The sequence below is a fragment of the Neovison vison genome, chromosome 12 (assembly GCF_020171115.1).
Source record: "Neovison vison isolate M4711 chromosome 12, ASM_NN_V1, whole genome shotgun sequence".
NCBI lineage: Eukaryota > Metazoa > Chordata > Mammalia > Carnivora > Mustelidae > Neogale > Neogale vison.
The window spans coordinates 100,538,469-100,565,903 of NC_058102.1; the positions used below are offsets into that span (position 1 = coordinate 100,538,469).

Here is a 27,435-nt window from a genome sequence, read left to right on the forward strand (position 1 = left end):
TCAATGCTGGTGACTTTTAATTTAATTAAACATGTTTAATTTAATACCAAACACATTCGTCATCTAGAGAGTACTGCATCCTAACCCTACCTCAACTGCTGGAATTAGGTTCAATCTGGTGTCTACGGGGTGATCACAGGAAAGAAATGAGGATGGGAGCATCTGGTGCCTTTTAAAACTGGTGTAACCCCCTGCCCCCCATCATGTCACAAAGCTCCCCATCTGGTGTTATGACCCACCTCTAGCAGAAAGCCAAAAGTGTTCCAAGGTGCCTTCTATATGTTACTCACTTCTCCCATTTGCTAAGGGGCGCTGCTAACCCAAAGAAATGGACCCTAAAAGAAGAGGAGTAAGTCTCTGGAGAGCTACTGAGTCAGACTGTTAAAACTGGGAGAAGCAAGGAATGACTGCAGAGTTGTCCAGTGCTGTTGCCTAAGCTTCCTGAACCTCAGATCTGCTTCTGTCTGGTAAGAGAAGTTTCTGGGTCCTGTGTGACTCTCTGAACTCTGACTTAAAAATGGTCTGCCCTTCCCCGAAGCTTCTGGCTCCTCAGTCGCTCTCATCTTCATCCTCAATCTGGAACCGTCTCTTCTTTTGGATTTCTGGAGCTCTCGACTCTGGGCCTAGGGGAATGACAGGGGAGAGAAGAGAGAGTATCTAAATACGTTAAGGGGGAAGAAGGCGGGTAGTGTCAGTCTTCAGGACTGAGGAGAAGAGTGCTAAGGGTGAGAAGAAAAAGCAGATCCCAATCAGACACCCTACCTTTGCTCCTGCCCTCGTCTTCCTCCTTTTCCTCATCACTGTCTAGCAGCTGACGCTTCCTGGGTGCCATTTTCAGCTGTTCTTTTTCGCCAGCAGGCCCTTCCCCTGAAATGACCGTAAGAGGTCTGGAATTAGGGAACCGGGTCCCCAAATAGTCTCAAAATACCCTATCAGCCTTTGTGGTCAACATGGCTGGTCCATAATACCCCACAGGTAAATGGTCTTACCCTCTGGGGACTCCAGGCCGGCTTTCTTTCTTCTGGCTAACAGGAGGGCCCGTAGGGCCTGTGCATGGTACTCCTTTTGGTGTTCTTCTTCAGGGCCTTGCTCTTCAGGGACAGTAGGTTCCAGTCTTGACTGAAGTTTTCCTTCCTCCTCTGGCTGACTCAAAGAAGCTGCTATCTTCCGGAGCTGGGTAGGACTAAGCTTAGCTGGAATTCTCCAGAAGGTTTCCTACAGGAGCAAAAAAGTTGAAAATGGGAGTGACATGGAAGGAGCAATCTTTAGTTCACCAGATCTTGACATTTTTCATGAGTAAATATGACCCCACATTGGTGGAGATCCACAACGGTTGTCAATTCTACTTCTCACTTATTTATCCAATGTATGCACAAAGTCTAACACAATGCTGGAGACATCAGAAGGTTCCCAGTAAATTCAGTTGTTAAATAAATCAACAAACAAATATCAGGGATCTAAAGGTGAATGAGATACGATCCCTGCTTTCAAGAAACCCACGATGTAGTGGAAGAAAGAACCAACATACTGTAACATCACGGGATTGGGGCTACATCGAGGGAATGAGCAAATCCCCGCTGCCAAAGGTCCTACTTTCACCTCAGTGGGGGAAGGAGTGGTAGGGACTGCTTCTCTGAGGGGACAACTGAACTGACTGTTGAAGGCTGAGTGGAGGTTCAGCCGGAAGATGGGTGATAGGTGAGTGTCGCCTTGTACCTGTGGTTGGAGACCTCCAGTGGAGGGGCCGGCGTGATCAGCTGTTTGGAGGTATGGACAGAACAACGATGGTGAAATAAGGTGTGTGGGTGGCATGGGTTTGAGGCTGTGAAGGCTGGCCCAGGCTCAGCATGCCCCCCAGAGGCTGTGGACTGTGTCCCGCCAACAGCACAGAACCACCCAGTGCTCTGGACAGGGGAGTGATGTAATCAAAACCGTACTTTAGAAAGATAACTTGGGGGGCAGCATGTAAGGTGGAACAGGGGACTAGGGGATCAGAAAACATGAACAGGACGCCTTGTGCAGGAGCCTTAGTCAGAGGTGACCAGTAAGGAGGTCAGAGACGGCAACTGCAACAAGGAGGAAGAGATGTACAGTTAAAAAAAAAGAGAGAGAGAGAGAGAGAGATGTACAGTAGCAGCAACACGCTCCGTGGCTGGAAGTGGAACTGGTGTTTTTACCTGCCCAGAGGCAGGAGGCCGAACCCCTAGCTTGTGCAATAGCCGTTGAAACTGCTCATTTTCCATCGCTTCCTCGTTTTCTTCTGTCAGCGGCACCAAAGGCACTGCCTGGGAGCAGCCTAGGATGGGGGGAGTAGTCATGTGGTGAGAATCAGAAGCTAGAACCGGTCGTCCACCCCAGGGCCAGGTCTCTGGCAGCCTCCAGTACCCTCAGCCCCGAAAACCGTCCTCTATCCACTCACCATCCTCTTCTCGATCGTCTGCTGCTCGAATCAGACAGTTCTGGAGCCACAGAAGGGGAGCAGAGAAGCCTACGGCAAGGAGGGAAACTTAACATTGGCTCATGCTGCTAACCCCTCCACTGGGACACGTCTCCAGCCCAAGCGCTCACCTTCCTGAGACAGGCTTTGCCCAAGGGCTTCGGTTGAAAGGACTGAGCTACCCTGGGCTTGCCCTGCTTCTGAGTCCTCCTCTTTCTCTTCACCCTCGTCACTTTCTTCCTCTGGCAGGTTTCCTTCTTCCAGATCCTCCTGGCAAACATCTTTCCGGGACTCCTCTCCATTAGGCTAAAATTCAGGGGGGGTGGGGATCGAGCAGAGTCATCTGGAAACTGAGGGTACCCGGCCAGAGGAGCCTCAGGCAGGAAGCATGCAGGCGAGCAACCCAGCAGCCAGTGAGGAGCACTTGGGGGGCGGGGGCGGTGGAGAGGGAGGGCCTGCAGAGCCAGGGAAGGAGCATTACCAGGCTGGAGGGCGCCAACTTCTTGCGGCGTTTCTTATACAGCTCCCGCCGCTCGGCTACCACTCCCAGAGCCAGCAGCTTATCCACGATCCGGGCCCGTGAGCGTCTGGCAGTGATATTCTTCATGATATGACCCAGCACATCTACAAAGAGGGAAAGCGTGTAGAGCGGCAGGGGGAAGGGAGTAGTGAAGGAGAGCAGAGGCCTTTGGAAAGAGGCAAACTGAGTGAATTACTCACAAATGACACCACAAATAGAGTAAAGGGAAAGGAGGGATGGGATAAGCCTTCCTCGGGACTAGGAGGCAAGGGCAAGACAGGGACAGCTCGGCTCCCATTTCAGAGGCTCGGAACCCGCCCCATCACTTACCATCTGAGTCCTGGAACTCCTCAAAAAGCCGCTGCAGCTCTAGCTCCTGATCTTCCGTCCACAGTACAATATGGGTTCCTTTCCTGCTTAAGGAGGTGTCAGTGGAAGAGTGGGCCCCTGAAGCAAACGGAGGACTCCTTATCTCAATGCCCCCCAGAGCATATTAGCCTCTACCTCTGGAAGTCCTTGACGCTGTCAGCCAATCCCAGCCGTACCAGATGGTGGATGACCTGCTTGCGTGTTCGGGGCGTTTTCAGCTGGGCCAAGATGACGTCCACCACATCCTGACCTAAGGTGGAGGGGGAGTGAAGCAGTAAAGAGGGGTCCTAGAGCTCCTGCTGCTCACTGCAGAAATCTTCAGATCTCAAGGACTCATACCTTCCACATCCCGATGAGCAAGGTACAATTCCTGAAGCTGGGCCTCCTCCTCTGGGCTCCAAATAGGGGGTCTGCGACTGGAAGATCTAAATGGGGCAAGGAGAAAGTGAGCATGTAGGATGTTGGCCCCGAAAAAGGAGACCAAAGGCCCTCTCCGGTCAGCTCTAAAAGGAACAAGAAGGGCAATGCAGGGAACTCAGAGAAGCCAGCTAGTGGATGTCTCAGTGTGCTTCCTTTCCCTCATTGTCCTTCCACTTAATGAACCCAAAAGTCAAATGAAGAGTCTTCCTGAGTTGGGCCTGTGAAGCAGACACTGCAGGGGCTGAGCGGATATGGAAAAAGGAGAGGAGCTGAGTTACAGGAAAAGAGGGCAAACAGTTCCACGAACCCTCATCGCTGCCCAGCACATTTTGGGACAGGGCATATAGGGACTTTCTCCAAAGAGCCAAACCCCACTGACAACTGACTGCACCCCACGAAGGCGGGTGAAGGAAGGAAACCAGAGTAGAAAGGAGACTTAGGATCCAGTCCCATTTCCTCTCTTGATGATCTCAGGGAAAACTTGGGGGCTTGTTTTTCCACCTATGAGAGGGGAAGTCCTACTAGCTGATCTGCGAGCTCCTCCAGCTTTGACACTCTGTGCCCGTGTCGCCCACCATTGCCCATCCTTCCTCATCTTCAAGCTCACCCGCCATCCAGAGAGCCATAGCCCTCGGCCATCTCTCGAACCACAGCTGTGTTTTTCCAGAACAGCAGCTCCACAAAGGCTTTCTGGTTGACGGCAGCCAATGCAAAAAACTTGCCCAGGATGTACTTGGCGAAAGTCACCAGCTCCTGGGGAAGAAGGAGGCCGCTCTGAGATCTCTGGCCTCAATGTACACATCAACCAGACCTTCTAGGTATTTTCTCTCTACCTGTCCCCAGCTGCCCCTCCTCCCTCAGACTATCTTCCAGCCTCCCTCAATCTGTCTGCCTACCTCCTCACCGTTCTGTCACCTCTCAGCACACTTTCTCTCCCGAAGACTATCCTTTGTGACCCTAGAACTGCCCTAAGCCTCTCGGTCCCCACTGCTTGGTGTGTCCTCACTTGGTAGGCCCCAGCGGCTGGGTCACTAAGCACACGGTTGAAGAGGCAGAAGAGCGAGAGCTGGAAAAGCAGGGCTTCCATCTTGAGGTCATGGGCCAAGCGGTGCAGCATCTTGACCAGGCAGTGGTTAGTGTGGGCGCTGTTCTGTCGGTAGCTCCGAAGCAGCAGCACATAGGCTCGCACGACAGCTGAGCTTGCAAAACTACACCGAGACGGGGAGGTAGAGCGGGCATCAGCACGAGAGGGGTGTCACTCACCCTCCCCCCAGCTCTACAATCTCCACCCTGGGGCCCAACTCTGTCTACTCGGCCCGCACCGTTTGAGGTAGTCCAGGAAATTAAATTCTTTCTCTGACACCTGGACCGCTTGCAGCTCTTCCTCCTCCTCTTCCTCCTCCTCCTCTTCCTCTGCCCCTTGTTCCTCTGGCCCCTGCTGCCCTATAGAAAAAGCGAGACTTATCAGGTCTCTGTGATGCTGGTTCTGGAGAAGAGCTGGAAGGAAGGGGATGTGAAGAAAGTGGAGACTCACGGGGGAGCGGGGCACCAAGAATTTGTTTCAGCAGCTCGATCTCTTCCTCTGCGGAAATGTCTTGAGAGCCAAACACATCTCCTTCTGGCCATACCTCCCTGAAGCACAGAGAAAGAAAAAAGACCTTCGTCAGGGGGGAGTTGGAGTTATAATTTGAAGTGGGTGAAGAAATTTGGACTCCGCTCTCATCTGTCAGCCAGAAAGAGAATGCTAACTGTTACCTCAAGGATGAAACAAAGACTCTAGGGAAATCAGCCACACTGCAATCCACACCATAAGAACAAAACGCAAGCAATCTAAATGTGTCACAATCCGTTGAACAAATGTACATTTCACACTGCCATTAACAATTATGGCAATATGTCTCATGAGAAACGATGCTCACGATAATACTGAGAAGTAAAAAAACACTATAAAACAGTACATACAATATTTCATTCTTGTCAAGGCAACTCTGTATGTCTATAGATAACACAGAGGGGAAAAAGACGACTCATCAAAATGTTAAAGATGATTACCTTCAGCCAATAGAATTATCTGTATTTTCTCCCCAATTAACTGTGCTCGCTGATATTTCTCAAAAATAAAATAAAAACTAAAAACAGACCCCCCAATAAGCCAAATGAAATTGTTCAGGACTCAGCGCTCAGTACAGAGCCCCTGTGCTTCTCATGGGACTTCTCTCTTTGGAAGACAAAGAACCTTGGACCACAATGAAAGCCTCCCTCTGCCCCCAAAAGCCCAGGAGTTGGATCCAGAAGGATGTGGGGGCAGGGCTCTTACCGGGCAGACCTAAGAAGGGCGAGGGCCTGTGGGGCCTGGCCAGCCAGGAGACAGTCTTGGATCCGCACCATGGCTTCTGCCCGCTGCTCTTCCACTGGCACCTCTGAGGCCGCGTCAAAGGGAACCACGGAGTCCAAACTGAGCTCTGGATCCTAGAGTGGGATTAAGGCTATGGGAACAGAGGAGGGAAACCCAGACAGCCTACCAGCACACTACCCTAGGGAAAGGCAGGGTTTCTGCAACTACCCACCTGGGTACAGCTCTGAAGCTGCTCGGCCAGGGACAGCCACATAGCCTCTAGTTCCCCTGCACCAGAGGGGAAATCTCCAGATGCCAGAGGCCGATCTAGGACCTTCTTTTTCTTCTTTCTCTTCTTTCGTTTGTTCTATGGAGAAAGAACTGTTGTTAGGATGGCTGGAAAGCTAAGGAGATGTTTTCCTGTCAATGTCTTCTCTATTCATTCATTCATTCATTCAGGTCTGAATTAATTAATTCAATAGTCACATACTGACCATGTGCTATTCATAAGCAATAGGGAAGCAAGAGTGAGTGGTCTACTTCCTTGCCCTTGAGGAGCACACAGTCTAGTGGAGGAGACAGGTGTGTAGACAGGTAAAGTATACTACAGTATGGATAAGACCTAGAGTATGGCTGGGCATAAAATGCCACAGCAAAACATAGGAATAGTACTTGACTTATTTCTTGGGGTCAGAGATTTCCCCAAAGCAGTGATATCTTAAGCAAGTTTACAGAATGAACGGATTTGCTACGAGGATATGAAATTGTATATGAAAAGGCTTTGTAAAATGCAAAGCCCTATGGAAACATAAACTGTGTTTTTTTCTCCTGAAAAGCAGGAAAATGAGAGTCAACACCCCACCCCTGCTCCCCCAAATCAAAGCTGTGAACCAGTTTGGGACACAAATAGAAGGACTAGAAGGCACTCAAGGTTCACGCTCTATTCAAGAAACTCATAACACACCAAAGGTTAGGAACATGAGCTTCGGAGCCGGACAGATGGGGACCTAAGTACTGACACTAGCCACTAGCAAGACCTCGAACAAGCTGCTTCACCACGGTGTGCATGTGTCCTGGCAAGACTGCAAGGAAGACATGAAAGCCTTAGCACAGTGTCTGATACACAGTAAATACTCAATAAACAGTAACACCAGGGCGCCTGGGTGGCTCAGTGGATTAAGGCTCTGCCTTCGGCTCAGGTCATGATCCCGGGGTCCTGGGATCAAGCCCTGCATCGGACTCTCCACTCAGCAGGGAACGTGCTTCCCCCCTCTCTCTCTGCCTGCCTCTCTGCCTACTTGTGATCTCTCTATCAAATAAATAAAATCTTGAAAAAAATAACCAAAAAAAACAATAGCACCTAGCATTTCTGATAATGCAATAGAGCCCTGAATGTAAAAATATCTTTTCTCAAGGTCTCACTGGTACTACTGGCCCTTTTAAGTCCAGTTCTGACCAAATTTTAAGCCATAGCAAATAGAATTACAGGAAAATTTTTACAAAGCAGAGTGCCTGAGTCTGCAGGATACAAATTCATTGAGTTTTCTTCTTGTCTTAGACTTTATCATTTTTTTCAATCACGGTAAGTGTATTCTTTAATCCTCATCCTTCATTTCCCCACCTCCCCCACCTCCTCTCTGGCGACCATCGGCTTGTTCTCTGTAGTTAAGAGTCTGATTCTTAGTTTGTCAGTCTCTCTCTTTTTTCCTTTGCTAATTTGTTTTGTTTCTTGAATTCCACATATAAGTGAGATCACATGGTATTTGTCTTTCTCTGCTGAATTATTTCACTTAGCATTATACTCTCTAGCTCCTTTCATGTTGTTGCAAATGGTGATTTTATTCTTTTTTTTTTTAAATTTTATTTATTTATTTGAGAGAGAGTGTGTGAGAGTGGAGAGGTCAGAGGAAGAGCAGACTCCCCGCCGAGCAGGGAGCCCGATGTGGGACTCAATCCCAGGACTCCAGGATCATGATCCGAGCCGAAGGTAGTTGCTCAACCAACTGAGCCACCCAGGCACCCCGATTTCATTCTTTTTTTTCAATAGCTGAATAATATTTATATATATACACACACCCCCGCTCAGTGGGGAGCCTGGTTCTCCCTCTCTCTCTGTCACTCCTCACGCCTGTGCTCACCCATGTGTGTGCTCTGTCAAATAAATAAATAAATGAATCTTTAAAAAAAGGGAAAAAAAAACCAGTCACATGCTCCACTGACTGAGCCAGGAAGGCGCCCTTTGTCTAAGGCTTTTAATTTTTTATTTAATTTCAGGCTTCTTCTTTTTTTTTTTTTTAAAGATTTTATTTATTTATTTGAGAGGCAAGCAGAGAGAGAGAGGGGGGAAGTAGGCTCCCTGCTGAGCAGAGATCCTCATGGGGCTCAATCCCAGGACCCTGAGATCACGAATCGAGCCGAAGGCAGAGGCTTAACCCACTGAGCCACCCAGGTGTCCCTGGGTTTCAGGCTTATATTATAATACCATCTTAGGGATCTGGGCAATGACATGAACAGCTTGAGTTAGTCTAACAGTTACTAATACAGAATGAGATTCTAGACCTCCTGGCTTTTTTTTTTTTTTTTAAAGATTTTATTTATTTATTTGATGGGTTGGCAGGGGACAGCACAAGCAGGGGGAACTGTAGGCAGAGGAGAGGCTTCCCCACTGAGCAGGGAGTCCAATGCTGGCCTCGATCCCAGGAACCAGGACCCTGGGATCATGACCTGAGTAGAAGGTAGACACCCAACCAAATGAGCCACCCAGGTACCCCCAGACCTCCTGAGTTTTAACTTAGGGCTCCTTCCATGTCACTACAATGCTTCTGAAGTATAACCAGGAAAGATCACAGCATAATTACTAAACTCTAAAATTATGAATCCCCAGGATTTACATGCTTTGCACATAATAGGTGTTTCATAAATATTTCCTGTGAATTAAGATATTTATGTTACATTGGAGATTAATTTAATGAAAGCAGGAAACTGTATTAGACTCACAGAGGCAAGATCAGCAAATCCCTTGCCCTCCTTAGTTCAGAGTAGTTCTCACAGGTCAGCTCAAGCTACAGAAATACGAGGAGAGTTCCCTGTTCCCTGCCCCTCCCTGTGACTCTTTCCACATCCCGGGGCTGTCCAGTACCTGCACAACCAGGTTCCCACGGCTCCGACAGAACCGCTCCAACATCTTGAGGAAGAGGTGAGTGGTTTCCACCAGGTCACGAAGGAAAGAACGTGGCTGGCATCTCTCATCAAATTTTCGGAAGAGTGCCAGGAAGAGTTCTCGGTACTCCATCACATAGAAGATGTTGTCTAGGAATGGGGAAGAGAAAGGAATGGAAGGACTGGTTTGGAAACTTTGGGAAAGAGAGAGACGGATGAAGCTGGAACTGGAAAGAATGAGAATATAGTCAAGAGATGGGCAAGGCCAGGATTAGAGACCAGGCCAGGGCCTTACTCTTGATGATGCGGCTGCTCTCCCTCACAGCCTCGTCTGGGGACATGTCCATCTCATTCACTGTGGCCAGTAGTTCCTGATAGGCCTTCAGTGCCAGGTGCATCCTGGGAGATGAGGTGAAGAGGAAACCCAGAGGACAATTTAGGAAGCTGGCCCGTGGAAACAGTACCACTTCTACCCGTTCCAAAAAATATTTCTTTTTTTTTTTTTTAAAAAGATTTATTTATTTATTTATTTCACAGAGAGAAATCACAAGTAGATGGAGAGGCAGGCAGAGAGAGAGAGAGGGGAAGCAGGCTCCCTGCTGAGCAGAGAGCCTGATGCGGGACTCGATCCCAGGACCCTGAGATCATGACCTGAGCTGAAGGCAGCGGCCTAACCCACTGAGCCACCCAGGCGCCCCCCAAAAAATATTTCCATCAAAAACAGTAACCCAGCCTGTCCCTGCTCCCCAGCCTAATCACCTTAATCCTGAAACAGCAAGGAAAGTACCACTCAGAATTCAGGCACTCAGATTCCCAGCCTAGCCAAGATGCCCACTTTGACCCCAATTCTTGTCCCACTCACCGACGTGCCCAGGAGGCAGCTTCCTTGCGGTCAGTCAGCATCATCTCATAGTAGTTGGTGAGGTTCTGCTCAATGAAGTGGAAGGTACGGACACTGAGGGTCTCAGAAACCAGGCCTGGCCGGAAGGAGGCAGCTCGGTTGAAGGCCATGAAGAAAGCCAAGGACCACATGTAGTAGGTCTCATCATGCTGCTGAGCCTTCTCCCGCAGCAGGTGATCCTGATGTCCAGGAAAAAAAGACCACATCATGATTCCAGGGCTTCCAACTTTCTCCTCATCTTACAGGATGATGGGATAGATCCTGGATACCATTGTAATATTGATTCCAGGATTTGGAATTTCCAGCCCTCTCTTGTTCTCTCCCGGTCTTTCCTCTTCCTCTGGGAATTTCTCTAAGCCTCTTTTTAAAATTTTTTATTTATTTTTAAAATTTCTTTTCAGTGTTCCAAAATTCATTGTTTATGTACCACACCCAGTGTCTAAGCCTTTTTAAAACCGCCCCAATAACCCACTCCCTCCCAGCATCCTTACCATCTCTCAAGGGCACCCTATACCCTGCCTGACTACTAGTCTACACTCTGGGATCAGCCTCCCATAGGCTCTTCCCCAGGTCCCCTTCTTACCCACCACCGGCCCCATCACCTCTCTGTTCCACCCTTCCCAGGCTCTCACCTTCACTGAGCCCATGAGCCGGTTATAACAGTTCTCTAGGAACTCAGAGCAGAAGTCTCTGAGGAAGAGTCTCACATTGAGGGCAGAGCGGCGCTGAATGGACAGCTCCCGGGCAGCTTGGCGACGTTTAGGCACCCTTCGGGGCTGCTTTCCCAAATCTGAACTGTAGTTTCGGAGCTAGAGGTGTAGGGTGGGGAGGTCAGAATTACTTCCCACCACCACCTTCCCCCTGCAGTTTTTTCCACATTCCTACAATTTCCTCAGAAGAAGCTCTTAGAGGTGCCTGGGTGGCTCAGTTGTTAAGTGTCTGGCTTCAGCTCCGGTCATAGTCCCGGGGTCCTGAGACCAAACCCTGCATCAGGCTCCCTGCTTGGTGGATAGCCTGCTTCTCCCTCTCTCACTCCCCTTGCTTGTGTTTCCTCTCTAGCCGTCTCTCCCTCTGTCAAATAAATAAATAAATAAAATCGTTTAAAAAAAAGAAAGAAAGAAAGAAAGAAACTCTTAGAAGGTTCTCTCCCTCTGGTACTAAGTGAAGACATAGATAAAGGCAATAATGCCGGAGGCTCAAAAATTTTTCTCCTATTGTCTCTAACTTTCTTTTTATTTTTTAAGATTCTTTCTCTTTCCTTCCTTCCTCCCTCCTTTCTTTCTTTGTTTTAAAGATTTTATTTATTTGAGAGAAAGAGAGGGGTGCCCGCATGGCTCAGTTGTTAAGCATCTGCCTTTGGCTCAGGTCATGATCCCAGGCTCATGGGATCGAGTCCCACATCGGGCTCCCCGCTCATTGGGAAGCCTGCTTCTCTGTGTTTGCTTGTGTTCCCTCTCTCACTGTGTCTCTCTGTCAAATAAATAATAAATAAAAACAAAATAATTTTAAAAAAGAGAGAGAGAGAAAGAGAGCACACGCGCAAGAGCAGGGAGAGGAGCAGAGGGAACTGGACAAGTGGGACCCCTGGGATCATGACCTGACACTTAACAGACTGAGCCACCCAGATGCCCCCCAAACTTTTTTTTTTTGGAGACAGAGAAAGAAAGAAAGAGTACACATGTGAACAAACAGGGAGGAGGGCCAGAGGGAAGGGGAGAAGCAGACTCCACACTGATCGGGGAACCCAATGAAGCACTTGATCTCAAGACCCTGAGATCATGACCTGAGCCAAAGGCAGAAGTTTCACTGACTGAACCACCCAGGCATGCCTGTCTCCAACTTTCTAAGCCCAAGAACAAAGACAGTTTACTACCAGAGATGCTTGCTTACCTTTATTTGTTTTGTATGATTTTATTTTTAAGTAATCTCTACACCAACATGGGCCTCGAACTCACAGCCCTGAGATCAAGAGCTGCATGCTCCACCGATGGAGGCAGCCAGGCGCTCCCTCGCTTACCTTCCTTCAACTCTCACCCTCAACTCCACAGTGTTCCCACCCCAGATAAGGAACATACTCACGTTGTGGAGACCTTTGTGAAAGATGAGGTCCCTCTCCCCAATGGATTTCAAGCCTTGGACAATGTAGGAGCCCCCAAATCGAGAATGCCTGCAGTAAAAACAATAGTCCAGGATGATTCCTCAATTCTCTGGAAGCTTTATCCCCATTCTCTCTCATCAGCACATCAGAGCATATTATGACTCCAACATGTTATCTGGTCACCACTGTCTTAGCCTTTGGCCCAAGCCCTCAGCCTTCTACTCTGAAGGGCTGGGGACAGAGGGAGGGCACCTCCCTGTCACTCACCTGTTGCCTCGTTGAAGGGCTCGAGTCTTCTTTTCTGCCATCTCTCGCTGGCGTAACACTTCCAGTTCTGCCACGTCCGTGCTTCGCTCCTGCGCTAAGCGTCCCTGTCCTACTCCCGCCAGCTGTTCAGGGTTCTAGATTCAGAACAGAAAGGAAGAGTCAGAAGGACAGTCATTCCTTATTCTAGGTTCAGTCCTGCTGGGAACAGAAGAGATGAATGAAATAGAACTGTTGAAGGTAACCCATACTCAGGACATGGTCACCTGTCACCCACCTGCTCCCAGATAATTCAGTCACTGTTTCAAGAGTAAGTCTGGCTACACAGCAGAAAGTACATGGGTGAGGGGACTAGGGAAATACGCCAGGTTCTCACCTGGTCACGAAACATAAGGGAGACAATCTCTAGCACATGCAGGCTCCACTGTTGCTCAGCAGGTGAGCTGGCCAGAAAGAGAAGCAGGTCATCCAGACCACTGAGGTGAATTGCCCAGAGAAGCTGGTCATGGACACTGGCGTCATCGTCGATTCTCTGGGGAGTGAGTAATAAGGAGAGAAAGACAAGTCATTTGGTTTCACTGCCCTGCCTAGAGGTTCTCCAACTCATTTATTGACCAAGGTTCCCCCCAACTTGTCAGAGGGCAGAAAAGCAGAAAAGGGCAGCTCACCTTAACCAAGCATAAGAAGGCATACAACCCAAGACCCTCTCACCTTCTCCTGATCGAGGTCAGTAGGAACATGGAGAATATTTCTGACCAGCAGCAGGATCCGTTCAATCAGCAAGTTATCTTCCTCTTGCCGCTCCTCCCAGCCCTAGTCAAATGGATGGTTAGAGGCAAAGACTCCCTGTGGAAGGCAGCCAGCATCTACCCTCGCTAAAGGGCAGAAGCCCAGAGAAGAACCAGGATTAAGGGAGAAAAGAGGGGTGCCTGGGTGGCTCAGTGGGTTAAGCCTCTGCCTTTGACTCAGGTCATGGTCTCAGGGTCCTGGGATTAAGACCCGCATCAGGCTCTCTGCTCAGCAGGGAGCCTCCTTCCCCCACTCTTTCTGCCTGTTTCTCTGCCTACTTGTGATCTGTCTCTCTGTGTCAAATAAATAAATAAATAAAATCTTAAAAAAAAGGGGGGGCGGATAAAATAGTACAAGCAGTCCTGAGGCAGCCAGAGACAATGGACAGGACCATGTATTGCCCAGGACTAGGACCGTATCTCCAAACTCCACTGTCCTGACAGTGACCAGCCAGCCTGGTGCTCTGCCTAGAGGAGGAGCAAGGCACTAAGAGTCTCCTGGGATCCTGGGAGGTGGACCCTCACTCACCAGCTGCAGCAGCTTATACAAAGTTTCACTGAGGACTCCAAAAGCCTTCTCACTGGCAAAGGCCTATAAAATAGGGGAATGGACCTTAAGTGTTACCCACCCTCCCTTTTCCTACTGCCCCCAACTTTGGCCCCAGGGGGCCCTGAAGGAGAACCTCACCTCTTTGTAGGCCTGCAAGTAAGCTAGCACTTGCAGAAAATGGCGCCGGAAGCTAGGCTCCTTGGGCACACTGCCAAAACAGAGCAAGGCTGGTTGTGTCAAGTTCACCATCAGCCTGGGGAGACCATGAAGGAAGGAGACGTTGTTCAGTTTCCTCACTGGGGTCAAACGCTGAAATCTATCAGCTCAAACGCCAAAGGCTGGCACATCGTAAAATGGAAAAAGCTGGGGAACCAACCTGATAACAGCATCAAAAAGAGGCTTGTCCTGGAGGTGCTGGGTAAGCATGGGTAGAAGATCACTCTGCAGGATCTGGGCTGCCCCCAGCTGTCGCCGCACGTCGCGAGTATCATCCTCATGCCTCAAGTATCGGATCAAATCCTTCACACTCTCTTCAGGGACAGAATAAACACTTATAAGAACCCTGGAAGAAGCTCCATCCTGGCCCCCAGGCTACCCATACCCACAACTGGAGAAATTCTATAGACCTCTGCAATTCAAGCAAGTTTTTTTTACCTGTTTCCTCAAAAAGGTACTCACCTAAGCAATCTGGTTCCTTGTGGTAAGTGTCTCCCTCTAAGTACCCAAGGGCACTACACGTGGCTAGAAGTTCACAATTCATCATGTACAAGTCCATACACCAGTGGAGCAGCCGAGAGAGACAGATGGTAGGTGGAGACAGGACTCAGCAAGGAGGAGGCCTATAGAGACAGGGAAAGGTAACACATGGAGGGTCCTCTCCACGAAAGGGAGAGGGGAACAGAAGAGGACCCTAATGCTCAGAGTATTCTAAACAAGGTCCTCAAATGCTTCCCTTTTGTCAAAAGTACCAAAAGTCTTATGCCTAGTTCCAGGGAAAGCTTAAACGAAGGCTTCTAACTCATCAAAACCAAGGAGACCCCAAGCCTAAGAATTAAGCATCTGCTCCATACTCTAACTTGGATCTAAAACTATGGAAACAGCCTGTTTCAGAGTCAAGGTAATACATAGAAAGAAGGGCTGGTCAGAGAAAGGCATCAACCCTGACACTGTCAACCTCAGAGAGCTCCGTAGCCTTCTGGAGGAAGGGTGGGGCAGAGTGGGATGAGCTTCCCTCTCCTTTAAGGCCCCTCCACCTACCACAGCCCCTCCACACACCCTGTCACAGCTCTGTGTACCACAAGAGCTAAGAAACACAATGATTCTACTTAGGATCTGACATTCCTAGGAGTCCAGAGGCTTCTGAAGCACTGGAGATGCAGAAAGTTCCTTCACCATCCTCCCCAAAGTTACTCTTAAATTTTGGGGATCTTAGTAGAAGCTAGTGTCTAACAGAATAGGTATGGAAAAGAGCTAAATAGAAACCGGTTCTCAGAAGAACCATCTTCCTTTTCTAAAGCTTGTCCCTTTTGATTAAGATCCCTAAACCCTCATCAGGTAATCAAGTAGGTGGAGATCCTGAATCTTGGATGTTTCAGAACCTGACCCTAATAATGCAGATACACGCGCACACATATTCACTAACCTGTTCCTGTGGAAAACTGGGAATGTCCTCAGTCTTGTCCCCTTGGCATATTCAGCTACACTGTTCTCAGGCCTTGGCAGCTTCCTCTGAAAAGACCTTTCCCTGTTCCATATAGCCATCTCTAGACCCTGACTCCACCCCTGTTCCCCAAGAGTAACTGGGTAGTGTCCAAAGGACTAAGGTTTAATGCCTGATGTTATCTCCTTGCATTTATGTAATTGGTCTGCTTCTCTAGGCTACATGCTACCCTTCTACCCACACACAGTGCTAATCTACTTTCTGAATTCTCAGCCCAGCAAGAGTGAGCCTATAAAACACTGAAGGACTAGAAGTCTGAAGGGAGACTTCTGTTCAGTGCCTTCTCTCATGGGACCTGTAGTTCCTCAGACCTGGACTCTAGTGTGGTAGGTGCCGTGTGTTGGATCTCTGATTCTCCCGAGACACATCCAGCTTTTTCAGATAGGTCACTGGCGTGTTTACATACGTACACACACGGACACATGCACACGCGCACACACACACACACAGACTGCATACTTCCCTGTCTGCTCTCTCTAAGTGGCAGCCTAGGGAGCTGACAAAAACAAATAGAACAGTCTATAAAGATGCTGAGTCAGCACATCCTCCTCGAAATAAGAGCCAGCATCACACTCTGGTACTGAAAGGTGTGACAGGATAAAGCCTTCTAACAACAGAGACAAAGCCATGACTGGGGGCGGCCTCTAAGACATAACCTCATACAGTCCTAGCTCCCCTTCCCCTATATCTTTGTAGACTGTAGACCAATGTGATGTAAAGATTCAGTATTTGTAAAATTGGCCCTAACAGAGTACTCAGACGTCTGCTTTCAACACTTTACCTGAAAGGCAAAAAAGGTGAGCTAGTAACAGCTACCTGCTACTTGGCTATCGAACTAAGAAGGGAAGGGGAAAGGAGATGGGAAAGGAGCGGTCCTTGCAGACTTGAGATGGGAAGAGGTTATGTAAGAGACCCAGGACTGCAGATTCTAATCCCCTGCAGGTTTGTTTTTATCCCCCCCTTGCAGTTCTGACAAAACCAGAGAGCAACAGGCAAAGCAGAGGAAGAAATGGGTCAGATGACCTAATGGAAAGCTCTCAGGTCATGAAGCAAGCAATGTTGGGCCTGTCCATTAGCACTGGAATCAAACAGCTCTCTTACGCATTTCAGCCATTCTGGGTGGAAATGCGCTATTAGAAAATCATCCAGAGGGCACCTGGGTGGCTCAGTGGGTTAAGCCTCTGCCTTCGGCTCAGGTCATGATCTCAAGGTCCTGGGATGGAGTCCCGCATTGGGCTCTCTGCTCAGCGGGGAGCCTGCTTCATCCTCTCTCTCTCTGCCTGCCTCTCTGCCTACTTGTGATCTCTCTCTGTCAAATAAATAAATAAAATCTTAAAAAAAAAGAAAAGAAAAGAAAAGAAAATCATCCAGAGACAGAAAACTTAAATAGTTCACTCTTCATTCATTTAACTAGAAACTACTCACTTTAACTGTATGGTCTCATCTTCCTCTCCTAGACCACTTATACTCTGATTGTCTTATTCTCTTTTACTAAATGTTGGCTTATGGATTTCTGAATGCACTCAATGTCTTTCATTTAAGAATGATGGGTAGGGACGCCGGGGTGGCTTAGTCAGTTAAGCTGCTATCTTCGGCTCAGGTCATGATCCCAGGGTCTTGGGATTGAGTCCCGCATTGGGCTCCTTGCTCAGCAGGGAGCCTGCTTCTCTCTCTGCCTCTGCCTGCCATTCTGCCTGTTTGTGTGCTCTCTCTCTCTCTCTGATAAATAAATAAATAAAATCCTAAAAAAAAAATAATTGGGTAAAAACTAACACAAAGAACAGTACAAGGGTCACAGGGTAGGGTCAGGGTCCTGGCTTCTCTTCCTCCTTCTCTGTTCTTCACCAAGGCAGAGTCACAGAAAGGATGCTGTGACAGCCATGGAGGTGCCCGCTGGGAGATTTCTCATCAAGAAAGAGCTTGTTAGGACGCCTGGGTGGCTCAATCACTAAGCATCTGCCTTCGGCTCAGGTCATGATCCCAGGGTTCTGGGATCCAGCCCCACATCTGGCTCCTTGCTCAATAGGGAGCCTGCTTCTCCATTTGCCTGCCACTCACCCTGCTTCCTTCTCTCTCTCTCTCTCTGACAAAGAGATAGAACCTTAAAAAAAAGAGAGAGAGAGAGAGCTTATCATTCAGCTGCAAAGAACGTGGCTTGCTGACAGCACCTCCCCACCCCAGCTCTGCGCTTCCTGGCAGCCCCTAAGCGAATGATAAGCACAGGGGTCCTCAGGCCCAACAAGGACCCCTCTACCAGTCAGCCCTTGCTTCTGAGTTTCTCCCTGGCTTGGCCAAGACTGGCCAATCAGCTCTGTGGGCTGAGCCTCTTGCTGCCCTCCAACTTGCTCCCGCCTCGATCCATCACAGCACTCCTCACTCCACTCAGCGCCTGCTCCCCAGAGGCGCTGAACTGACAGACACCTACCACACTTCCATTCCATGGTTACTGTATTGTGAGAAGTTTGTTAAGTTATATCATTGCACGTTGTAAACGCAGATGAATACAAAGTTAAAATAAAAATCAGTGGTTCCCAAGCCTCATGATTTCATGTACCAGTGTATGTCCCCCGCAAACTGGAGAACCCATCTTCACTGGTAAAGATAATAAAGATAGGGATATTAAAAAAAAAAAAAAAAAAAAACACACACACACAAATACTTTTTTTTTAATTTTTTTTTTAAAGATTTTATTTATTTATTTGACAGAGAGAGATGAGAGGCAGGCAGAGAGAGAGGAGGAAGCAGGCTCCCTGCCGAGCAGAGAGCCCGATGCGGGCCTCGATCCCAGGACCCTGGGATCATGACCTGAGCCGAAGGCAGAGGCTTAACCCACTGAGCCACCCAGGCGCCCCACAAATACTTTTTAAAAGCCCCACTAACATCTATTAACACCAGTGTTTCATAAAAGAAAAACAGCTTAACACACACACAAAAAGTAGATATTATATAATCTCAGCTATGCCCTTTCCTTTAAGGTACGTAAACAAGTCTTTATGAAAAACTCCACACATTGTCCTTCTTTTTCTCATTTGACTTCAGACTGATAGAAATGTTATTACAGACCAGTAGTGTTCTGCTCACTGGCACTTAGGAATCATTGATTTATATATTTATATAATAAAAGACAGGGCACCCAAGTGGCTCAGTTGGTTAAGGCACGGCTTTGGCTCAGGTCGTGATCCCGGAGTCCTGAGACTGGGTCCCCTGCATCGGGCTCTCAACTCTGTGGGGAGTCTGCTTCTCCCTCTGACCTTCTCCCCTCTCATGCTCTCTCTCAAATAAATAAATAAAATCTTTAAAACTAAAATAAAATAAAAGTCATAAACCAGCCCAACAAAAGGAAAGTTCCCCGAGGACAAGGTTTCATTTTACTGTTTATTGCTGTACCCCTCAGAGCCTAGAACATGCCTATAGAGAGCATGTGACATATTTGCTGAATGAATTAATTTTGAATTAACGGATTATCCTGGGTCATAACCTCTGAACCAGTGGGCCCTTTTTGGAGATTATAACCCAAGAAAACAATTCAAAAAAGAGAAGAAAACAAAAATAATACCTCTTCCTAGAACATTTTAGTTTATAAAATGTTTTCATAGCTTTATTACACTTTGAACCTCACAACAGTCCTAAGTGATAGATACAATCATTTCCATTTTACAGATGAAGAAACAGGCTCAGAGAGAATGAACATTTCAGCAAGATGTTTATGGATGAGTTATCTTTAATGGTGAAGGCTTGGAAACAAGTCAGGTATCCTAACCCTGAGGAACAGCTAGGAAAACTTGATAATTTCAATAAACAATATGTCCTGTAAATAAAAACTAATTGCACACTAAAATTCAAAAGTTTATATTAAAAAATGGCACATAGGGGCTGCCTCGGGGGCGAGGGGCTGACTCTTGATTTTGGGTCAAGTCATGATCTTGGGGTCTTGGGATTGAGCCATGTGTCATGCTCCCTGCTCAGTGGGGAGTCTGCTTGTGATTCTCCCTCTCTCTCTGCGCCCCACTCATTCAACCCACTTGTGCTCACGTGTGCTCTCTCTAATAAACAAAATCCCCCCCCCTTTTTTAAGATTTTATTTATTTATTTGTGAGACAGAGAAAGAGAGCAAGCACAAGCAGGGGGAGCGACCAACAGAGGGAGAAGTAGGCTCCTTGCTGAGCAAGGAACCTGATGCAGGACTCAATCCCAGGACCCTGGGATCATGACCTGAGCTGAAGGCAGATGCTTAACCAACTGAGCCACACAGGTGTCCCAATAAATAAAATCTTAAAAAAAAAGGGGGGGGGGCTTAATTCTGATGCACAGACGAGAGAGTGGGATTTCCTATAGTTACCCACCCCCCCAAATCCTTTCCTCCTACAAAGAAGGAAAAGGAGAAACCACATGAGCTATTTCCAGGCTTGGATAGAATAAACAGAAGTCTGTAATTTCTCTTTGTTCTAAAATAAGAGCATTTGATTACACTTCCTGGATTTTCTGCTTTGAAAGCAATTCCTCCATGTTGCCCCTTTCACTCACAACAGAGGCAAAACGGGAAAACCGTCCATTCTCGTTTGCCAAAGAACCAATAGAAAAGGAAGAAATTCCTTTTTTTTTTCCCCATTAATAAACTCTTGGATAGGTTTTGTTTGTTTGTTTGTTTGTTTTGTGAAATGCAGCGGTTTCTGAACTGTTGGATTTCATAGATGGGTCTTTAATTTTTTTTTTTTTTTAGGGTGACTAACATAAGGTTGCATACTTCACATTTTGTAACTTAAGGACACTTACACACATATTGCTTACTCTAAAATGGTTCAGCTGCTGTGGAAAATAGGCAATTCCTCAACATGTTAAACACAGAGTTATCCTAAGACCCAGCAATTCCACTCTTAGGTATTTATCTGAGAGAAATAAAAAGTACGTCCGCACAAAAACGTGTACATGAAGGTTCATAGCAGCATTATTTATACTAGTCACAATGTGGGGAAGAACCCAAAAGTCCATCAGCTAATGAATAGATTTTGTGAAATGCAGGGATAAACAAGAAGTGGCATATGTATACAGTAGATATTTGGCAACAAAAAGAAACAAAGAGCTGATACATGGTATAACAGTGATGAAACTGGAGAGCATTATTTTCGGTGAAAGAAGACAAACACAAAAGGTTACATACTTTATGTCCCATTTATATGAAATGTCCAGAATAGGCAAAAGCATAGAGACACAAAGTAGATTAGTGGTTGCCAGCGCCTGGGAGAAGGAGAGATGGAATACAGCTGGTACAAAGTTTCTTTAGGGGGTGATGAAAACACTCTAATGTTAGTGCTATTGGTTCTACAACTCTGTGAACTGTACCCTCTGCACCGGTGAATTTTATGGTCTGTAAATTATATCCCAATAAAGCTGTTATGAGAAAATCCCATGCAATTACTATATATCCTATTTTCCATTTAAACATTAAAACAACAACAACTAAGAATAAAATCTCAGAATAAAATACAGTCCATTGGGTGCCTGGGTGGCTCAGTTGGTTACAACTACCTTCAGCTCAGGTCATGATCCAGGAATCCCGGGATGGAGGCTCACATCTGGCTCCTAGCTCCACGGAGAGTCTGCTTCCCTCTCTGACCTTCTCCTCTCTTACGGTCTCTCTCTCTCACTCTCTCTCTCAAATAAATAAATAAAATCTTAAGAAAAATACAGTCCATTAAATTTGATAAACTAGAATTTGTGAAAAAACTAACTATATTTTACTTTCACAGTTCACCAGAGACAGATGGGAACCTTGTCAAACACCTTAGAGCCAGCAGACCTGGACGTTTAAAGGGATGTTAGTTACTTTTCCCACTCACCTAAGTACCAAGTGGTTCAGAGGAAGCACTATTCCTCTGAAACACACTTGCATACTTGTAGGCCTCAAAATGCAAGAACCAAATAGAAGCAAAGGATAAAATATTAAATACATGTACTATTGAAAATAGAAAATTAACTCACTTCTTGAAAACAAAGTAAAGCCAAACAAAAAACTCTGCCCCAAACCAACTCTAAGAACCAGCTCTGAGAATCATTAGTATGAACAGAATGACACTTGGCTTTGGATTCCAGTTCTGACCAGTAGTAAATTAGTGATCTTGAGTTTATGGCTTAACCTAAAGCTCAGTTTCCTTATCAGTCTACCGAGAAGATAAACAGGGATATTTAAATGCCATCATGCATGGAAAGCAGTGCTTCTCAGAGCATGGCATGCGGACCACTGCTGGTCCACAGTCTGCATCAAGTATAGACATGAAGCATAAGCATTTAGAACATCTTACAGGGGCGCCTGGGTGGCTCAGTGGGTTAAGCCTCTACTTAGGTCAAGTCATGATCTCAGGGTCCTGGGATGGATGCATTGCGCTCTCTGCTCAGTGGGGAGCCTGCTTCTCCACTTCTCTCTCTGCCTGCCTCTCTGCCTGCTTGTGATCTCTGTCTGTCAAATAAATAAATAAATAAAAAGAACATCTTACAGCACATAAGAGTTAGTGTTTGTTGAATCTAATAATTTTTTAAAAGATGCATTTCTTGGGGCACCTGGGTGGCTTAGTGGGTTAAAGCCTCTGTCAGCTCGGGTCATGATTCCAGGGTCCTGGGATGGAGCCCCGCATCTGGCTCTCTGCTCGGCAGGGAGCCTGTTTCCTCCTCCTCTCTCTCTCTCTCTCTGTCTGCCTGCCTCTCTGCCTACTTGTGATCTCTATCTGTCAAATAAATAAATAAATAAAATAAAAGATGCATTTCTTTATTTGAGAGAGAAAGAGAGGGCAGGGATGGGCAGAGGGAGAGTCCTAAGCAAACTGCACTGAGCACAGAGCCCAACATGGGGCTTGATCCCATGACCCTGAGACCATGACCCAACCTGAAACCAAGAGTCAGCCACTCAACCAACTGCGCCACCCAGGCTCCCCTTGAATCTAATAATTTTAAAAACTCTATATAATTCTGTATTTTTTTTCCATGTTATTTTTCTAGTAATTTAATTTAATTCAGGACCTGAGTATCGCTAGATTAGATTACTCCACTGCTTCCTAACCTAACCTCTTTCCCTGCCTTAGTTAAGTCTTTTCATAATATGGTTACCGGATTTGACCATATAACCACCCTACCTAAAACCCTTCAGTGGATACATAAGAAATTTCATAATGATTATCTCTGGGGAAATTGGGGGGCGGATGTCTGGGGTAGGAGAAACATTTATCTCATTTGTCTTTCACTTTAGTACTATTTGAATTGTTTATCATTATCATTATCATTAGTAATTAAATAGTTCCAGTGTTTTACAAAAGTGTTTTTAGAAAAGTACTTTATATGTCAATTCTAACTCAGTAAAGGCAGAGGTGGGAGAAAAAAGAAAGAAAGTACTAATTTTTAACACCTTCGTGGAGGTGGGGTGGGGAACCTACTTGGTCCTTTACCAAGATAGTTTGAGAAGCACTGATTGCTACCAGGCACTTAACTGAATGCTGAGCACAAAGTAGAACTCTCAAAATGTTCATTTCCTCTCTGCCTATTGGACTCTATAATCAGCCACTAAATGCTTATGATGAGCCTCCAAAGAGAAAAGGTGCTAAAGAAACTTAAGAAATGTAGTTGCAGAAATAGAGCCCGCCTAATAGAAAAGGAATAATGTAAAAGACAAGTCAGGATAAGATCTAAGGAAGTGACACTGAAAAAAGTTTTCTGAAAAACTAGGGCTCTTTTCAGGTAAAAGTGGTCAAGGAGGTTTGGTCAGAGGAAGTGTGACTGGATTGGGGCCTTCGAAGGTTCCACAGTGTCCAGGCAGCTGAGAGGAGGTGGGGAGTTTAGGTAGAGAATGACCAGAGCAAAGGCCAAGAGGGAACCACTGTGGGTAACTGAAACTGACAGGACAGCAGTAGAAAAGGGGGTTGGAACTGACTTTATGGGACAACCTTGTCTTTGTCTACCAATTCAAGGATTTAAACAAAAACCAAGAAGTCATTGAAGATTTTTGAGCTGAAAAACAAAATGATCACACTGGGGTCACACAGGCAGTATCACATAACCTGGTAGTGTATCACTACATATCATTCTCTGCAAGGGGTCAGTCTTTTTCCTTTCATTGCATTCAACCCTGCAAAAGATCCCAACCTCAGATCAGTCCAACCATCCACTTCCCAGACTCCTGAACTTAGTTCTGGACTCAGACTTGCTGAAGAAAACCAAATCCTGCAGAATAACACACAATTACTGTGTACTCTCCAGCCTGACCACAGCCCTCAGCCTGGCCCAGCCAATCTTTTTTAGTGTTCCTAGGCCACTTCCTCTTCTCTTTCCCAAGGAACAACTGTTTCTACCTTTCACCATTATCCTCAAGTCCACTGCTTCCCAGACCTTTTAGCTGGTGTCTCTGCCCCCTTCCTCTGAGGAACTCAGAACGTCATCAGACAAAGAAGAACTCTTTCAACTTTCTCCACCCAAGCCTAAAAACGTACATATTTCAAATGCCCACCCAGACTTCTTTGCTTCTAATCTAAGCCCTCCATTTGTGATTTATCAATCACTTCCTGTCCCTTAGTTGGTTGTTCCTCATATCTTTTTTTTTAAGATTTTGTCTTTTGCCGGGTGGCTGGGTGGCTCAGTCGTTAAGTGTCTGCCTTCAGCTCAGGTACTGATCCCAGTATCTGGGATCAGGTCCTGCATCAGGCTCCCTGATCATCGGGAAGCCTGCTTCTCCCTCTTCAGCTCCCCCATGCTTGTGTTCCCTCTCTCACTGTCTCTCTCTGTCAGAAAAAAATAAATAAAATCTCAAGAAAGAAAGAAAAGAAAGAAATGAGGGAAGAAAGAAAGGTGGATAGGTAGGAAGGAAGATTTTTATTTTTTTAAGTAATCTTTACACCTAACATGGGACTCAAACTCAACACACTGAGATCAAGAGTCTATCAACTGAGCCAGCCAGGTGCCCCAGTTGTTCCTCATTTCTCATTTGTTTCCGATCTTCTTTATATTGGCCCATATAAGTTGCTCGAAGCCCTTCCATCTCAGGGAGGAAAAAACCCAACATAAGACAAAACCTTTCCTTAATGCCATAAGCTACTCTCCTTCTCAAGCACAGATGGTCATAGGCCTTGGTCTTCAGTTCTCTTCTGGTCTTATTCTACATAGCCTCTTTGGGCAAACTCATCCATTCCCACGTCTTCAACTACCATCTCTGAGTCATTAGCCAGCAAATCTCTACTCTTGCCATACTGAGGTCCCATGGTGTCAATCTCACATTCCACTAATTAATAGCATTCTCCATTTTTATGTCTCACTGATACCTCACATTAAACATGACCAAAATGGAGTATCTTCCCCCTAAATTTGTCTCTACTTCTATTCTGGATCTCTTTAGGGACTGACACTCTCTACTTGGTCATTCACGTAGGAAAGCTAGGCGCCATCCTAGATACCTCAAGTCATTAACTCGGGCTAATTCTACTTCCTTAACCTCTCCTATCCAACCCCTAGAAACCCCCACTGCTACTGCCTTTGTTCAGACCCTGAATATCTCTAGCTTAGGCTACTCAATCACTTCCTAACCTCCTTTTCTGCTTCCAGTCTTGTTCCCTTAAATCTATTCACAGAATGGTTACTAGATTTGGCCATACAACTATAACTACCCTGCTTAAAACCCTTCAATGGATACATAAGAAACTTCATGGTGATTGTCTCTGGGGAGAATGACGGGGGCGGGGCTACAACAGAAGGAAATATTTACCTTTCACTTTAGTACTATTTGAATTATTTACCACAGCATACACTACAAAACCAAAGTTTCAGCAGCTTCAAATGCCTACAATACAAGGTCCTTCATAATCTCCCCTGCTGGTTTTTTTTTTTTTTTTTTAAAGATTTTATTTATTTATCAGAGAGAGAGAGAGGGGGAGAGAGCAAGCACAGGCAGACAGAATGGCAGGCAGAGGCAGAGGGAGAAGCACGCTCCCTGCTGAGCAAGGAGCCCGATGTGGGACTCGATCCCAGGACGCTGGGATCATGACCTGAGCCGAAGGCAGCTGCTTAACCAACTGAGCCACCCAGGCGTCCCTCCCCTGCTGGTTTTTAAGTTGCTCTCTCAAGTTACTCTTCTGTCCTAAATGCGCTAGAGTCTATCCTTTCATCTTTTAAGATTCAGCCCAAATGGTTCTTCCTCCCAACTTTTCCATACAGAAGAGACCTCTCTCTCCTGTGTGTCTACTTTGTGCTGTAAATACACTTCCATCATGATATCTACAGATCATGTTATATGTCATACTTAAAACATTATTTGAAATGTCTGTCTCCCTCCCTTAGCCTTAGATTCCCTGAGGACATGAAGTATTTCTTACTCATCTCTGAATTTTCAGAGTCTAGTTACAGAATCCGAACTTACATGGGGTTGGGCTTGGACAAGAGTGTTTTGAAAGTGCTCATCGGTGATTCTAACTCAATCTCCTGTTAATAACTGATCTAAATTATAAACTCCTTGAGATCAGGAATCATTGTGACCAGCACAATGTGAATGATCAAGAAATGGTTTTTAAACTGGAATGGAAGCAGACAAGTCCTGAAATTGAGGGAGGAAGTGTTGGAACTGGAGATTTGGAGGCATCAGAATACAAGGTGTGTGAAACCGTGGCAATAAATAAGCTTACACAAGAGGGTCCAAAGTGAGAGGAGTTAGGAAGCCAATGGAGACTTGTCACCCAGTAACTGCAGAGGACTCATTTACATGTGTTTTTCCATCTAGACTGTGAGTTCCTTAAGGTCAGGAACTCTATCCTATTAATCTCTGTCTACCTGTCGCTGAGCACAGTGCACAGCTTAGAACTTTTTACTAGGCTGTATCAGTGACACTAACAGAAGGAGGTACAATACTTCCAGAACACAAAGGAAGAAGTGACTACTTTGGCCAGGGCAGGGGGGGGCCAGAAATAGAGGTTTTCAGAGGGACAAATGAGCTGAGTCCAGAAAGAGAAGTTCATTTGGCAAAGAAGTAGTTCAAGTGGAGCGAACAGCAGGAGCGTAAGGCATGAAGGACCACAAGGCAGATACACCCCTTCCATGTAGCTGGGATTTGAGTGCATGACACAGGAAAAATGTGGGCACTTCAGAAAATTAGTCTGAGAGGATCAGACTGTGAAGGGCCACGGACGCCACCAAAGGATTTAAACCTGACTGTGGGGGGCTAGAGGGGAGTTTTAAATTTAATCTGAAATGACCAGATTGATTTTGTAAAAAGGCAACTAGTGGCAGCACGAAGGGCAGAGTAAAGAACCAAGACTCGAAGGAAGGAGCTTCATTAGTAGATGACAGTCCAGCTCACAAACCCAAGCAAGAGCTGTATCCTCCTTATGCCTCTCACCCGAGAGAAAGGAGCTAAAGAAACGAGAAATCCATTCTATAAACACCCAAGATTTAAGTCAAGCGAATTCCGATTTCTGCCTCCTGCTTGGCGGGCTGCATTTGTTTCTTCGGGTCTGAAGAGGATGGATAGTTCCAAAGTGGAAATGCCCGGGAACCTTCTGTTCTACCTGAGGGGTTCCACGCCATCCAACCCATCACAGTCGCACCACTGCACGAGGACCGGGGGTACAGCTGAGCGCGGGGTGAACGCCGCGGCACCTACGGGAACTCGGGGTGGAATTGCGCGTGCGCGCCTATCGCGCAAGCCCCGCCCCCTGCCTTGAAAGCCGGTGGCGGGAAACCAGACGCAGCACTTCTCGAGGGTGCCCCCACGGCTCGGAAAGGACGTTGTCCGCTAGAGCCCTGTCTCCCACACACTCACCGTTCCCGGCCGGTCCTCAGGATCCCTGCGGAGCCAGCGGCCCTCAGGCGCCCGGCCGCAGCCTTTCCCGCCACCCGACCCGGCGGGACCAG

The 27,435-nt window shown here is 46.8% G+C and overlaps 1 protein-coding gene across 2 annotated transcripts; it reads right to left on the minus strand.

Annotated features, from left to right (window-relative positions):
* On the minus strand, window positions 1–27,435 carry TIMELESS (timeless circadian regulator). 2 transcript variants are annotated; one of them, XM_044227309.1, is made up of 29 exons: window positions 27,344–27,435; window positions 14,520–14,680; window positions 14,218–14,371; window positions 13,980–14,094; window positions 13,821–13,883; window positions 13,215–13,316; window positions 12,880–13,035; window positions 12,507–12,640; window positions 12,221–12,308; window positions 10,774–10,950; window positions 10,103–10,320; window positions 9,536–9,639; window positions 9,221–9,390; window positions 6,314–6,448; window positions 6,064–6,215; window positions 5,281–5,378; window positions 5,069–5,189; window positions 4,753–4,954; window positions 4,354–4,499; window positions 3,666–3,751; window positions 3,462–3,576; window positions 3,288–3,370; window positions 2,919–3,061; window positions 2,569–2,743; window positions 2,420–2,488; window positions 2,178–2,296; window positions 990–1,215; window positions 763–867; window positions 1–623 (listed from the first exon to the last, which is right to left on the minus strand). In XM_044227309.1, the coding sequence occupies exons 2-29, from the start codon at window positions 14,614–14,616 to the stop codon at window positions 550–552; spliced, it is 3,627 nt and encodes a 1,208-aa protein (XP_044083244.1). In that variant the 5' UTR covers window positions 14,617–14,680; window positions 27,344–27,435; the 3' UTR covers window positions 1–549. The 2 variants fall into 2 exon arrangements, with proteins under 2 accessions (XP_044083244.1, XP_044083243.1); XM_044227308.1 differs by having other exon boundaries at window positions 3,288–3,373.

What these genes read in the sequence shown, in the direction of transcription:
- TIMELESS (XM_044227308.1), bottom strand. Translation starts at nt 14,616, where the DNA reads ATGGACTTGTACATGATGAATTGTGAACTTCTAGCCACGTGTAGTGCC. An exon ending in TTCACAAAGGTCTCCACAAC is followed by an intron (nt 10,951 to 12,220) that starts GTGAGTATGTTC and finishes CTACACCTCTAG; the next exon opens with CTCCGAAACTACAGTTCAGA. An exon ending in TGCTCATCGGGATGTGGAAG is followed by an intron (nt 3,577 to 3,665) that starts GTATGAGTCCTT and finishes CCTCCACCTTAG; the next exon opens with GTCAGGATGTGGTGGACGTC.